Source organism: Lipotes vexillifer, unplaced genomic scaffold (assembly GCF_000442215.2).
Source record: "Lipotes vexillifer unplaced genomic scaffold, Lipotes_vexillifer_v1.1 scaffold49, whole genome shotgun sequence".
Taxonomy (NCBI): domain Eukaryota; kingdom Metazoa; phylum Chordata; class Mammalia; order Artiodactyla; family Lipotidae; genus Lipotes; species Lipotes vexillifer.
The window spans coordinates 3,345,917-3,359,979 of NW_006790551.1; the positions used below are offsets into that span (position 1 = coordinate 3,345,917).

The window sequence follows — 14,063 nt, forward strand, 5'->3', positions numbered from 1 at the left end:
GCCATATATTGCATCCCTGTGGCTTATTTATTTTATATCTGGCCGTTAGTACCCCTTAATCTCCTATACATAGTTCACACACAACCCCCTCCCTTATGGCAACTATACATTTGTTTTCTGTATCTCTGAGTCTGTTTTAGTTTAGTTTAGTTTGGTTGGTTGTTTTGTTTTCTGGATTTCTCATATAAGTGAGATCATACTGTATCTATCTTTTTCTGTCTGACATTTCATTTAGCATAATGCACTCAAGGTCCACCCATGTTGTCAAAAATGGCCAGATTTCACTCTTTTTATGGCTGAATATATACATATATATATATATATATATATATATATATATATATATAACATTTTCCTTATCCATTCATCCATCAATGGACATTTAGTTGTTTCCATGTCTTAGCTATTGTAAACAATGCTGGAATGAATATCGGGGTGCATATATCTTTTCTAATTAGTGTTTTAATTTTCCTCAGATAAATACCCGGGAGTGGTATTGCTGGGTCAATATAGTAGCTCTATTTTAAATTTTTTGAGAACCCCCCTACTGTTTTCTATAGTGGTTGCACCAATTTACATGCCCACCAACATTTTCTCCACATCCACACCAACACTTGCTAGTTCTTGTCTGTTTGACGATGGCCACTGTAACAGGTGCGAGGTGGTAGCTCACTGTGGTTTTCATTTGCATTTCCCCAATGATTAGTGATGTTGAGCATCTTTCCATACATCTGTTGGCCATCTGTGTGTCTGCTTTGGAAAATGTCCATTCAGATCTTCTGCCCATTTTTAAATCGGATTGCTTTGGATTATTTGTTTTTTTGCTATTGAGCTGTATGAGCTCTTTATCTATTTAGAATATTAACCCATTATCAGATATATGATTTGCAAATATTTATTCCCATTCAGTAGGTTGCCTTTTCATTTTGTTGATGTCAGCTTATAAAAGTTGTAATCTATTGTGATTTCTCATTCTAAATAATTATTCTTTTCTTGTTTTGGTAATTTTATATTAATTTTCATATAGAGACTTCCAAATTTTGTAAGTTTCAAGCCCCTTAAAATTGGACTCTTCCATCTAATAATCAGAAGAACAAAATAAAAAAATGTTAAACACAGTCCCAGTTACAGGAACTTTAGTCCCGTGCAATTAGGACTCTATGTAATGAGCTATTGTATATGCGTATTAATCCATAAAAAGCCCTGTAGACATCAGCCAAGGAACTGTCAGCATCCAGGGCCCGGTATAAAACAGCATCAGTCTCCCCCAAGCTTCGTCTCACCATGCCTGACTACTGCCCTTTGGCACTCACCTGAATTACTCACCCCACGATGCAGGGCTCTGACCCTGTACATACCTGGCATTCTCTTGCTTCTTGGCCTTTGTTCCTGTTATTCCCTTTGCACAGAATAGCTCCCTGAACGATTGTCACTCCATATCCCACCAGACTTTAAATAGAGAAAAAGTCTCTCTCTCCCTCCCCGCAAATGCTAGGTCATTTCCAGTGTTCAATAAACGATAGTTGAATAAGTAAATTAAGTAAAATAATTAAATAAAGCCAACATTAACAGGGCCCTTGGAGGTTGGATCAAGGTAGACATACAATTTTCTTTTTTTCAAATTTTAGTTACCCAATTAATATATGCATGTATTTTATTTTATTTTTCATTAGAACAAGCTAAATTAGGAAAATTTGATTGAGCTAAAGTCCCCTTTAACAACACCCTCAATCCTGGTTCCTTCTTTTAAGGACCAAACTTATGAGTTTGGTGTGTATTTTATCAGACTTCTATTTTGTGCTTTTATATACAGTATGTGTTGTATTGTTTGGAGGGAAGGAGAGAGATTTTTCAAAATGAAGTGGTTTCAGACTGTACCTGCCACCAGTTCCTCTAACCTAACAACATGTTTTGGGATCTGTCAACTTTGATGTGCGCGGACACAAATATTCACTCCATGTTTCTCCGTGGGGGAGTGATTAGCATTCTGAGCGGGACAATTCTCAGTTGTTCAGGACTGCATCAGCCATCAGCGGGTGGTAATCATTCCTGGTGCCCCCTCACAATGTGTTGGTAGCACCCAACCCCCTGCCTTTAGCATTTGGCAACCAACAACGCTCTTGGCTTTTCAAACTCTTTCGGTTAACTTTTAACATAATCTCATCCTATGAGCACTCACTGCACTGCACTTATCTGTCATCTCACTGTTGGTAGATATTTAGGATGGCTCCTAATTTTTATTCTCACAAACGCTCTGCAGTAGACACCTTAATTCACACTTCCTTCTGTGTACGTGTGAGTGTTTCACTAATAAGCCACCAGAAGTGGAGTCTCTGGTCATGTGTGCATGTCCAGTTACACTAGATGTGCTAAGTTCCCCTCCAACTTAAACACCTGCCAACAGTAGATGATAATATCCAGGGCCCCCAAGTTCTCCAGTACTTAATGCTAATCCTTCAATTTTAGCAGATCTGGTGGATTACAAAAGCACTGCATTGTTGTTTTAATTTGCATTTTTCTGATTAATAGTGAGACTGTTTATTTGAAATACATATTTCCTCTTCTGTGAAAGACTTTCATTTTCTCTTCTGTATGTGTACATATTTTAATTTTTACTACATATGCTTTATAATCAGAAAAAAATAATGCACACTTTAAAAAATAACTTACATATTCTTCAGGGCTTACTTAGATGTTGGGTCATTCAAAAAATGGCCTTGATCTTTCTTCCTATAACCCCCATTGGATACTTTACTCTCTCTTGGATGTAGTTTGCAAAGTACTTGTCTTACCCTCTTGACTAGATTAATGGTTTCTTGAGGCTCGGCCTGGGTTTGTGTTTCCTTTGACCTGCCTAATACGATGCCTTGCACAGATTTGAGCTTAATAGATAAAGATTTATAAAGTTAAATGATAGAAGGTAGAGAAGGTTAACTGTGGGAAAACTACCAGCTGAATAAGACTGTATTTTCAACCTTTCACTCTTTATGTACACAGTCTTGAACCATCCTTACCAAAGATGGACATATTCCTGCAAAGGGTATGTAATGTTATTTGGCTTTATAGTCACTTCCCTGGAAGATATGCTGATCTGAAGTTCCTAGGAAAGGATACTTAACTCAATTAAGACAAGGAGTTTAGGTATTTGTGGAAGAGTTGTTTGGGGAATGAGGGTCCTAATTGCCCTGCAGACTTCATGAAGCGTAGGTGGCTGCCTGGCAGCCTCTGTCTTAGGTTTGCCCAGGCCCAGGACTCCATGAAAACTGTGACAGTGATGTTGACTCAACCAAGTGATGTTTCTCACCCAGAAATTAACACTCCCTGAGATGTTCCAAATTAGAGCAAAGTGTGATCCTTCTTGCTTTATATTCAAGGATTTCTTATGTGTTTATGATATATAGCTACTGTTTAAAAGATTACCATAAAAAAGTTCTCAGTAAAAGCTGCCGCCAAGCTAGAATGATCAGAATTCTGTAAATGCTTTAGACAGACATCAGATCTTGTTGAAAAGAATCCCAAGGAATGTCCAAATTCTTTACATTTTAGAATTTTGTTGATCAAATTTTGTTGCTTCAAGGGACTTCCCTGGTGGTCCAGTGGTTAAGACTCTGTGCTTCCAATGCAGGGGGCGGGGGTTTGATCCCTGGTTGGGGAACTAAGATCCCACACACTGCGCGGCCAAAATAAATAAATAAATTTATAAATAAATTTATTTATTTATTATAAATAAATAAACAAAAGAAAGAAAGAAAAAATTTTTGTTTCTTCAAATAAGTAATCTATTGGCTCAAACTGAATGGTTTGCTGAAATGTTCATTCAAAAAATAATTACAAAGGCAAAATGTATTTAAGAACTTGTGACCTCGTAGAGATTTCACTTATCAAAAGGAATTAGAATTTTGTCTGTAAACAAACCTGACGTTTTTGATAGCTTCACTTTTAGCTCCTCCAATTGTCCTTCTTTTTTTAAAAAAAAAAAATGAGGTATAAGTGACATACAACATACTAGTTTTAGGTTCCAATTGTCTTTTGTAGGAATTTCATTCCGTGAAGATTTGAGCATGTCTGGGAATTAGTCGAATGAATGGGTAAATAAGTCAATGGGATTTCTTATAAAATGCTTCGCCTTGCCATTGCTTTCCGCTAGCAAGCACATTTCTAACACAGGACGGAGGCATCTCTGCCCCAAAGAGGAAATGTGCTAAAGAAGCAGATATCAGCAAATGCAGATTTAGAAAACAGATAGCTCGGAGACCTATGTAGAAACTTCCTTCTACATTTGGTCTTACGTTTAATTTTTATTATCAGGTGAAAATATCGTGCCACAGGGACATCCCAGTAGGATCCCTCACCCCCAGAGCAGGGGTCTTCCTTGTACACCATGCACATCTCTTTAACAGTACTTAGTTCACTGACATTACCAATATTTGTGTAACTGCTTGTGTCCCCTTCCCCTCCACTGCCCTGGACTGTGGGTCCCTTGCAGCAGCTACTGTCCCCAGGACCTAGCTTTCTGTTATCTGCAGTAAGTTGAAAGTAATAAGCAATTATATTTGAGCAACAAGAAAATCACGCCCCAGCAGATACATCGCAAGTTATGGCTTTGTGGATCTCAATGGCTTCATGACAACTCCTAATGTGTTTTGAGCCCTGCTGTTTGCCAAGCCCGTTTTGACCATTTCATATGTGTTAATGTGAACAGGACTTACAACTGGCCCACAAGGTACAACTGTTACTAATTCTATATTAGAGGTGAGAAAACGGAGACTCGGATTGGTTAGGTAACTTGCCCACAGTGGTACAGCTAATAAGAGGTGCCACCCAGATCGGGACTCAGGCAGATTGACTGCAGAGCCCACAATCCTCATCACCACACTGAACTCTCTCCACCAGCTCATTAAAAAGAATGGGAAAAAACTGTCATTAGGAAAAGGAGTGAGGTGCACAACAGTGTGCCTGGAATGCTCTTATTTCCATAGAACTGCGGTAGCTTTATGTTCATTATGTTTTCTTTTGAACTACGTAGATTTCTTTTTCTACTGTGGATATATGTTACCTTTTCTGATGTGTTTCTGTTTTCTGGGTTTTATTTTTATTTTTTAATTATTTTTTTGGCTACATTGGGTCTTCGTTGCTGCATGTGGGCTCTCTCTAGTTGCGGCAAGCGGGGGCTTCTCTTGCTGCGGAGCATGGGCTCTAGGCGTGCGGGCTTCAGTAGTTGTGGCACGTTGGCTCAGTAGTTGTGGCTCGCGGTCTCTAGAGCGCAGGCTCAGTAGTTGTGGCTCACGGGCTTAGTTGCTCCGTGGCATGTGGGATCTTCCCAGACCAGGGCTCGAACCCATGTCCCTTGCATTGGCAGGTGGATTTTTAACCACTGCACCACCAGGGAAGCCCTGTATTTTGTTTCTTAAAACGCATACATCAGTTTGAATGTCCTTGGGACTTCCCCAGCTGTGCAGATATTTGTCAGTTTGAAACAATATTGGATGGGGCTTGCATCTCAGTATAAAACATCTGAATTCCTTGTGCTCAACTTCATTTCCCTCATGACAACGGACTCTGGTATGACAGCTCAGTGGTTTTCTACACTGCAAAAGGTGGTACCACACTTTCGAAAGAGAGTGTGAGAGAGAGACCAAAAGAAAGAGAGAAAATTGGCCCAAGCCTATTCTTATGGTTATTTTTGACTTGTATTTAAAAAAAACTTTCTGTCTACAAAGTAAAGTGTGTGTTTGTTTGCTAGGACTGCAACGACAAAGTACCACAAAACGGGTGGCTTAAACAGTGGAAACTGATTATCTCACAGTTCTGGAGGCTAGATGCCCGAAATCAGTGTGTCAGTAGGGCGGGCTCCTTTGGAGGGCTGTGAAGGAGGATCTGCTCCAGCCCCCGCCCTCCTTGACTTGCAGATGGCCTTCTTCGTGTTCACGCGGCATTCTCCCTGTGTGCAAGTGTGTCTAAAGTCCCCTTTTCACAAGAGGACACCAGTCCTATTGAATTAGGGCCCACCTTAATAACCGCATTATAACTCGCTGAAGACCCTATCTCCAAATAAGGCCACATTCTGAGGTATTGGGGCTTAGCACCTCAACAGGGTACAATGCAACCCATAACACCCTGCGATTAGCCAACTCTCTCCTTTCCCCTTCAGCCTCATCCAGCAGTTTCCTTTTCTTAATGTTTCGGCTCAGAGTTTGGTCTCGGGCCTACCAGAGTGGAGAATATTGCTGAGAGGAAAACCCAGTGCAGGAAGAGTCCCCCTGTGGTTCACCCTGAGTGAAAGCGCTGCTCTCTCCTCTGCAGGTGGTACCATGGTAACCTCACCCGACATGCAGCCGAGGCTATCCTCCTCTCCAATGGGTGCGACGGGAGCTACCTTCTGCGGAACAGCAATGAAAGGACAGGGCTGTACTCTCTCTCTGTGAGGTAGGATGCGTAAGAACTCCATAAATTCAGTGGGGTCCCACCTCTTATTTACAGGGCCACTGACTTCATGGTCACACTCAGATTGCCAGAGAACCGAATTCTCTTGATTCCTGCTAGACCAGCAGGTCCGAGGATGCCAAGCTCTGAGTGGTGAGCCTGCAAAACACATTCTTGCCCCTTCCATTGGTGGGGAAAAAAATGTTAGAGCTGAAGGAGATTTTATGAATTGTTTAATCCAGAACTCTTGCTTGACTGATGAAGAAACTGAAGCCTGAAGTGGTAAAGTGTCTTCCACCCGATAAATTAGTGATAGAAACAGCACCAGAATCACATCCCTGAAACCTGGTCCGGTGCCCCTTTCACTATTCCTTGCTTCCTCTGGAAAACCAGAATGACTTGTGGCTGTGCAGTTTTCATAATCACAAACTCAAGCAGGCAGTATGCAACTTTTAGTTTTTTTCTATAAATGGACTGACCTTCTTTCTTGAATTTCCATTTCACCTATTAAGAAAGTTAATCTAGGGCTTCCCTGGTGGCGCAGTGGTTGAGAGTCCACCTGCCGATGCAGGGGACACGGGTTTGTGCCCCGGTCCGGGAAGATCCCACACGCCGCGGAGCGGCTGGGCCCGTGAGCCATGACTGCTGAGCCTGCGCGTCCGGAGCCTGTGCTCCGAAATGGGAGAGGCCACAACAGTGAGAGGCCTGCGTACCGCAAAAAAAAAAAAAAAGTTAATCTAGTCCCCACCATGTATGCCCTGCTCAAAACAGTGATTGTCCTTCCAGGGTTTCTCTCCCATCCCCTTGCTCCTGGTTGGCCTCCCTTTCAGAGAAGGTGACCTAGTCACGTGATAATCAGGGGGAGTCATTGGTTATCTGTCAGCATCTGTCACCTTGGCGTCCACTGACACGTAGCAAGTCTTTCTGGGTTCACAGGGAGTTGTCCCTGGGTCAGAATGGTGATGTGAGGACTCCATGTAATTGCCCTCGGCCACCCAGGCAATAACCTCAAACCATTATTGTTTTATTTTATTTACAAATTTTCTAAAAAACATTTTTGGGAAAAATATTCACCAAAAATAGAATTCTGCTTTGGGGGAAACAGGAATTGTGCTTTCTCAAATCAACAGCAAGTGTTAACATTACATTAAAGTGGTTAGATTGTTGATCCTTTATTGCATGGATCTCCCCCAGATCTCAAACAAATCTGTGGAATTGTTGGCTAAAAGAATGTTAACTTTTCACTTTTGTATGTCTCTCCTGAACAATTATAAGCTCCTTACAAAGAGATGATATATATATTACATCTATATACAAAGTTAAAATATAAAATATTAATTTCCATTACAAGCACTTGGAAATGCTTTAAAAAATAATAACCACCAGCAAAAGTAAGAGGAATCACAGACCAGCTCAGGAGAATCATTGTTTTTATTCGTTCGGTCATTCGCTTCCTTAATAATAAATATTTCAAAGCATCCGTTCTGTGCCTATCACTTGGGTAGAGGATTCAAAGACCTTGACATCAGGAAGCAGAGCCTCACAGGGGCAATAAGACCATATCCAAATACCTTACTACAAAGTAGAGCGCTGTAAATGCCATGAAAGAAAACAAGGTAAGTGCTTGGGTTGTTGAGAAGAGAAAAGGCAAGTAACTCAAGCCGGAAGTAGCAAGCAATGTTTGATAGAGTAAGTGGCATTTGAACTGAAACTTGATCAGGAACAAAGTGGAAGAAGTCACAGGTGAAGGGAGCTGTACGAGCTAAGGGACAAAGGCAGAAACTCCTAGGAGAACAGTAGGCGTGGCTGGACTACAGCAGTTCCCAAGGTGTGGTCCCCAGACCAGTAGCATCACCAGAGAGCAGGTTAGGGATACAGATCTCAGGCCCCACCCCAGACCTACTGAATCAGGAGCTCAGGGGGTAGGATCCAGAAATCTAGGCCCTGAAGGTGATTCTGATTTCTGATGCTTGCTAAAGTTGGAGCATGCCCTGCAAGGGAGGAAGAACGGAAGTGAGGCTTGAAAGATAGGACTGGGTCAAATCAAGTATATATATATATAAATTTTTAAAAATTTAATTCTCTGCCTTATTCCAAAAATGAAGTGGAGAATGACAATGTAGGAAATCTGATATTTTATTCAACAGGCAGTGGAATAGGCATGGGAGGCAAAGGGCTGGGCTCACATAACTGATTAAGTGACAGAAGCAGAATTTGGATTGACTCCCAAACAAGTAAGGGAGGAGGGCCTGGCACAGAGAAGAATACGGGAAGGGAGTGACTTGCCATTTCTATCATCTCTCTTCCTGCCCTTCTTAAACTCATGCCCCTTAAGAGGTTAATGTTCAAAGACTCGTTCGGCAAGTCAGAGAAGACACAGGGAGCACCGGCTCTTGTCTTTTATTAGAATGAAAAATTGAGAGCACGCTCTGCCCGAAGAAACCAGCGCTGTTCTTTAAGTGCCAGTGGTTTCAGTGATGGTGTCATAACTCTCAGCTTTTAGAAGGGTTTAATGATGATGCTAATGCCTAAGGTTACATTCCCCTTCACAAAAGATACTCATTTCTTAAATAATGTTAAACATTTTTTTCCCTTTTAGAGCCAAAGACTCCGTCAAACACTTTCACGTTGAATATACTGGATATTCATTTAAATTTGGCTTTAATGAATTCTCATCTTTGAAAGATTTTGTCAAGCATTTTGCAAATCAGCCTTTGATTGGAAGTGAGACAGGTAAGCTATGAACAGATACTTGACCTGTGAGATATCGTTTCAGGATGGAGGCAGGACAAAGTGGATTTCAATTAAATAGTTGTCACTTCTATCGAATTATGTGCATACTATATGCAACTGGATATGTTTAGAAACTTTTTTCCAATTACAGTGCCATATGCTACATTAATATATATATATATGTCAGTATGTTAGTATTATTTTTAGGAGAAAACAATGTGCCTTGTGCAAAATAGGTATTTTTCTCAGAATGTGTTATTTAATGGATTGATTAAAAGCACACATTCCTTTAAAATGACCTATTTGTTTTATAATGATATATACAGTAAACAAAGAAAGAACAAAGGAAAGAACAACTTTTTGATTCCTCAGAAGTTTAGGTATGAGAAGTTTGCATACTGGGGAGACCCAAAAATGATCATTTTGAGCAGTTTTTGAGCATTTTAAAATGAAATGCAACTTCCCAACGATCACTGAATACTAAAAATACTGACTAGAAATTACTCTCCTGAACAATTTCTCAATTTCATCATAAAATTCTGTTTCTCTTGTCTTGGTTTCTGATGTTTTTACATGGCACTTAAGTATGGCTGGAAATAGTTTAAAATTTCCTTTCTGGGTGGTTAGAGTCAAACCAGAAAATTCAAGTTAAAAAACAAACACACTCGCTTGGTATTTAAATTATCTAACTCATTTGTCTATACTATTTAAATAAAGTAAAAGATTTCCTATGTATTTGTGACACAGAATCACAATTTTATATGTCCTAAATGTTGATGATTCTCAGTTAATCAAAAGTTGGACAGTTCCAAGAACCAAGCACAAGAGGAATTCAAGCCTTAATAGCAGAGTCAGTTGCTGCGAATTTGTACACACTCATTTTCATGGTAAACTTGGTTAGTGGGCTTTTTGTTGATCACACTGGAAGAAATGCCACCAGTGCTGCTATTTCTGTGGCCTGAATAGACCCTGATATGACTCACACAGATTCAAGGAAAGACAAAAAGCACAGTGGAAACCACAAAATAGTTGACTTACTTTATACTGACCATACAAGGTCTTTGATAGATTATTTCAAACCGTAAAATTGAAGCAATCATCTTTTTTTTTCTGGTGGAAATTCTCCTAATCAACCCTGAAAATTACTTTAACCAGCAATAATTCTCATAAACAAAGGGCAAGTGGTAATGATTTTATTTCCTTTGCTACTTTGGTCTTGGCAAGCATTTCAATTTCAAATCCCTTCCCTTCAGACTTATTTCTTACTTGTGTTCCAATCTACACTCATTTTCGTTCAATTCTTGGTCACTGGCAATGGAGAGGAGACGTTGAAGCCAAGGGCTCTGTTTTGTCTACTTCAATTTTTGTCCTTCTCTGTGTCTCCCAGGTCCTGGTACAGTGCGTGGTGCTTTGGGTGAGTGAATGAATAAATGAATGAATGATGACTGTAAGTTGCAACTCTTTGTATCCTTCAGAGCCATTACCATCGTTACTTTCCAGCCTCCTCTTCTCTCGCCAAGCAAAATCAGCTCCCTTCTTTTAAACTCTCCCTCTAGACTCTATTTTCAGTATCTCTGGTCATTCTCCGTACTCCTTTCCAGACTTCCTCCAAGTTAGGAAAAAGTACATATTCTGCCTACTAGCAGGTTTCAAAACCCCCTTTTTTTTTTTAAGTTTTTTTGTTTTATTTTAAATTCTTTTTAATTGAAGCATAGTTGAAGTACAATACTATATGTTACAGGTGTACAATACAGTGATTCACAATTTTTAAAAATTTTATTCCATTTATAGTCATTATAAAATATTGGCTATGTTCCCTGTGCTATAGAATATATCCATGTAGCTTCTTTGAAGCACAATAGTTTGTACCTCTTAACCCCCTACCCCTATACTGTCCCTCCACTCTTCCCTCACCCCACTGGTAACCGTTAGTTTGTTCTCTATGTCTGTGAGTCTGCTTCTTTTTTATTATATTCACTAGTTTGCTGTATTTTTTAGATTCCACATATAAGTGATATATAGTATTTGTCTTTCTCTGTCTGACTTATTTCACTTAGTATAATGCCCTCCAAATCCATCCATGTTGCTGCAAATGGCAAAATTTCATTTTTTTATGGCTGAGTAGTATTTCATTGTGTGTGTATATGTATATGCCACATCTTTGAGATCAAAGTGAATGCAGTACTTTCCGGTTGAGCTTTTCTGGCACTGATCCGATCACTAGGTGAAACGATCACCTAAGACCGCACCAAAGTAAAGGCTCCTCAGATTACATTTGGGTCAATATTAAGCTTCCCAGCAAACAGATTAATCTGACTAAAGAAGGTTTGTGATTAATGCAATAGGGATTATAAAGATTTGTAATCCAGGCACCTATGGGAGTTTTCTTCAAAGTGACGGAGGGCGGGTGGTGGTGGTGTGATGAATTGGGAGATTGGGATTCACATATATACACTAATATGTATAAAATGGATGACTAATAAGAACCTGCTGAAAAAAGAATGAATACAATAAAATTCAAAACTTAGAAAAGAAAGCTGAAACTTGCTGTAGCCTTATCATCACTATAATTGTTATTTTATTTATTGCAATAAAACTTAGGAAACTGAGATTTTTGCTCTCCATTGCCTCTCCTCTGTTCTATTCATTACCCAGTTGGGAATTTGTTGCTATTTAAACCCCTGCTACAGACCCTGGGTGCTGATAGATATATACTTGACAAACTGGCTCCCAGCTCTTGAGTTAGATCCCAGTAACTCTGAAATATTCCTCTTATCTGTCCCTGCCAGCTGAAGGTAAAGCCACCAAAGCTGGGAACAAGGGGCAAAACCCATGACATATGAGCTTCCGTTATGCCCTCTGGGAGTAATAGGCCTCAGGAAACAAGATAACCTGCTGAAGCTATGATGGCTTTTAAGCCCAGATGGTCCTTGGAAGTCAGGGAGTCAGCAGTGTGACCTATGAATAACAGTGAATGGAAACTGGGATTCCATCTTCTAAAAACAGATCTCTTCTTGTTCATTTAAGAATTGGTTCCTGGGGACTTCCCTGGTGGCACAGTGGTTAAGAATCCGCTTGCCAACGCAGGGGACACGGGTTGGATCCTTGGTCCGGGAAGATCCCACGTGCCGCAGAGCAACTAAGCCCTTGCACCACAACTACTGAGCCTGCGCTCTAGAGCCCGCAAGCCACAACTACTGAAGCCCGGGCACCTAGAGCCCATGCTCTGCAACAAGAGAAGCCACCGCAGTGAGAAGCTGGCGTGCAGCAATGAAGACCCAACGCAGCAAGAAAGAAAGAAAGAGAAAGAAAGAAAGAAAGAATTGGCTCCTGAAGAAAAGGGGAACCCTCCCACACTGTTGGTGGGAATGTAAACTGGTACGGCCACTATGGAAAACAGTATGGAGATTCCTTAAAAAACTAATCATAGAACTACCATATGATCCAGAAAGTCCTACTCCTAGGCATATAGCCAGACAAAACTGTAATTCAAAAAGATACATGCACTCTACATTTATAGCAGCACTAGTCACAACAGCCAAGACATGGAAACAGCCTAAATATCCATCAACAGACGAATGGATAAAGAAGATGTGGTACATATGTACAATGGAATACTACTCAGCCGTCAAAAAGAACAAAATAATGCCATTTTGCAGCAACGTGGTTGGACCTAGAGATTATCATACTAAGTGAAGTAAGTCAGAAAGAGAAAGACCAATACCATATGATATCACTTATGTGTGGAACTGAAAATATGGCACAAATGAACTTATCTATAAAACAGAAACAGACTCATAGACATAGAAAAATGACTTGTGGTTGCCAAGGGGAAGGGAGGGGGATGGACTGGGAGTTTGAGGTTGGTAGATACAAGCTATTACATTTAGAGTGGGTAAACAACAGGACCTACTTTGTAGCCCAGGGAACTATATCCAATCTCCTGGGATAAACCATAACGCAAGAGAATATTTTTTAAAAGAGTGTGTATATGTATGTATGGCTGAATCACTTTGCTGTGCAGCAAAAATTAACACAACTTTGTAAATCAACTGTACTTCAATTAAAAATTTAAAAATTTAAAAAATTTAAAAAGAACTGGCTTCCAGTGATCAGGAGACCTCCAGGCTGATGATTCCTTCTTCACCATCAGATGAAGTGTAAATTCTTATTACAAATTTTGGTCGGTTAAGGATCACCGGGGGAAACATTTGTCTGCACGATGGATGAGGTCCTGCCAGGATTCTGACCTCCAGATGCCCAGAATGGGAAGGACTAGAACTGGGTATTTCAGGCCACTCTGCAGACCAGCCCAGACCCACTCAGGCCAGCCTCACCCTCCAGGGCCTGGAGAGTGAATTTATTTAAGAGAGACTTTCTCACACTCATTCACAGGCAGGAATGGCATCACCTTTGAGGGCAACAGGGAAGATGTCCAAATAAACAACAACCGTACACTTTTGTCTTACAATTTTAAATCTATTTAATGTCTTCAGTAGAGTGAAACCAGAATTCTTGGTCCTGGGTCATAAGAAAATATCTGCTCTCAGGATAGCTAAAAAAGTGTTAACCTAAAGGGATGAATACTCTTTTAAGATTTCTTTTTCCTATTTTATTCCTATTATTTAAACTCCCAGGATTTCTGCCTCCTAAGCTAAAGAATGAAGATTTTGTAAGCAAGGTCTAACCCTCCTGACAACTTTAAGATTCTATTATTATGGGCTTCCCTGGTGGCGCAGTGGTTGGGAGTCCGCCTGCCGATGCAGGGGACGCGGGTTCGTGCCCCGGTCCGGGAGGATCCCACATGCCGCGGAGCGGCTGGGCCCGTGAGCCATGGCCGCTGGGCCTGCGCGTCCGGAGCCTGTGCTCCGCAACGGGAGAGGCCACAACAGTGAGAGGCCCGCGTA

General features: G+C 40.6%; 1 protein-coding gene across 2 annotated transcripts in view; it reads left to right on the plus strand.

The window, feature by feature from the left end:
• DAPP1 (dual adaptor of phosphotyrosine and 3-phosphoinositides 1) overlaps positions 1 to 14,063 on the plus strand; it is a 59,511-nt gene that overhangs the window by 13,677 nt on the left and 31,771 nt on the right. For both annotated transcript variants that reach the window (XM_007463799.1, XM_007463798.1), the window contains exons 2-3: positions 6,304 to 6,426; positions 9,023 to 9,156. In XM_007463799.1, the coding sequence (XP_007463861.1) occupies positions 6,304 to 6,426; positions 9,023 to 9,156 (257 nt within the window). The remainder of the gene's footprint in view (positions 1 to 6,303; positions 6,427 to 9,022; positions 9,157 to 14,063) is intronic.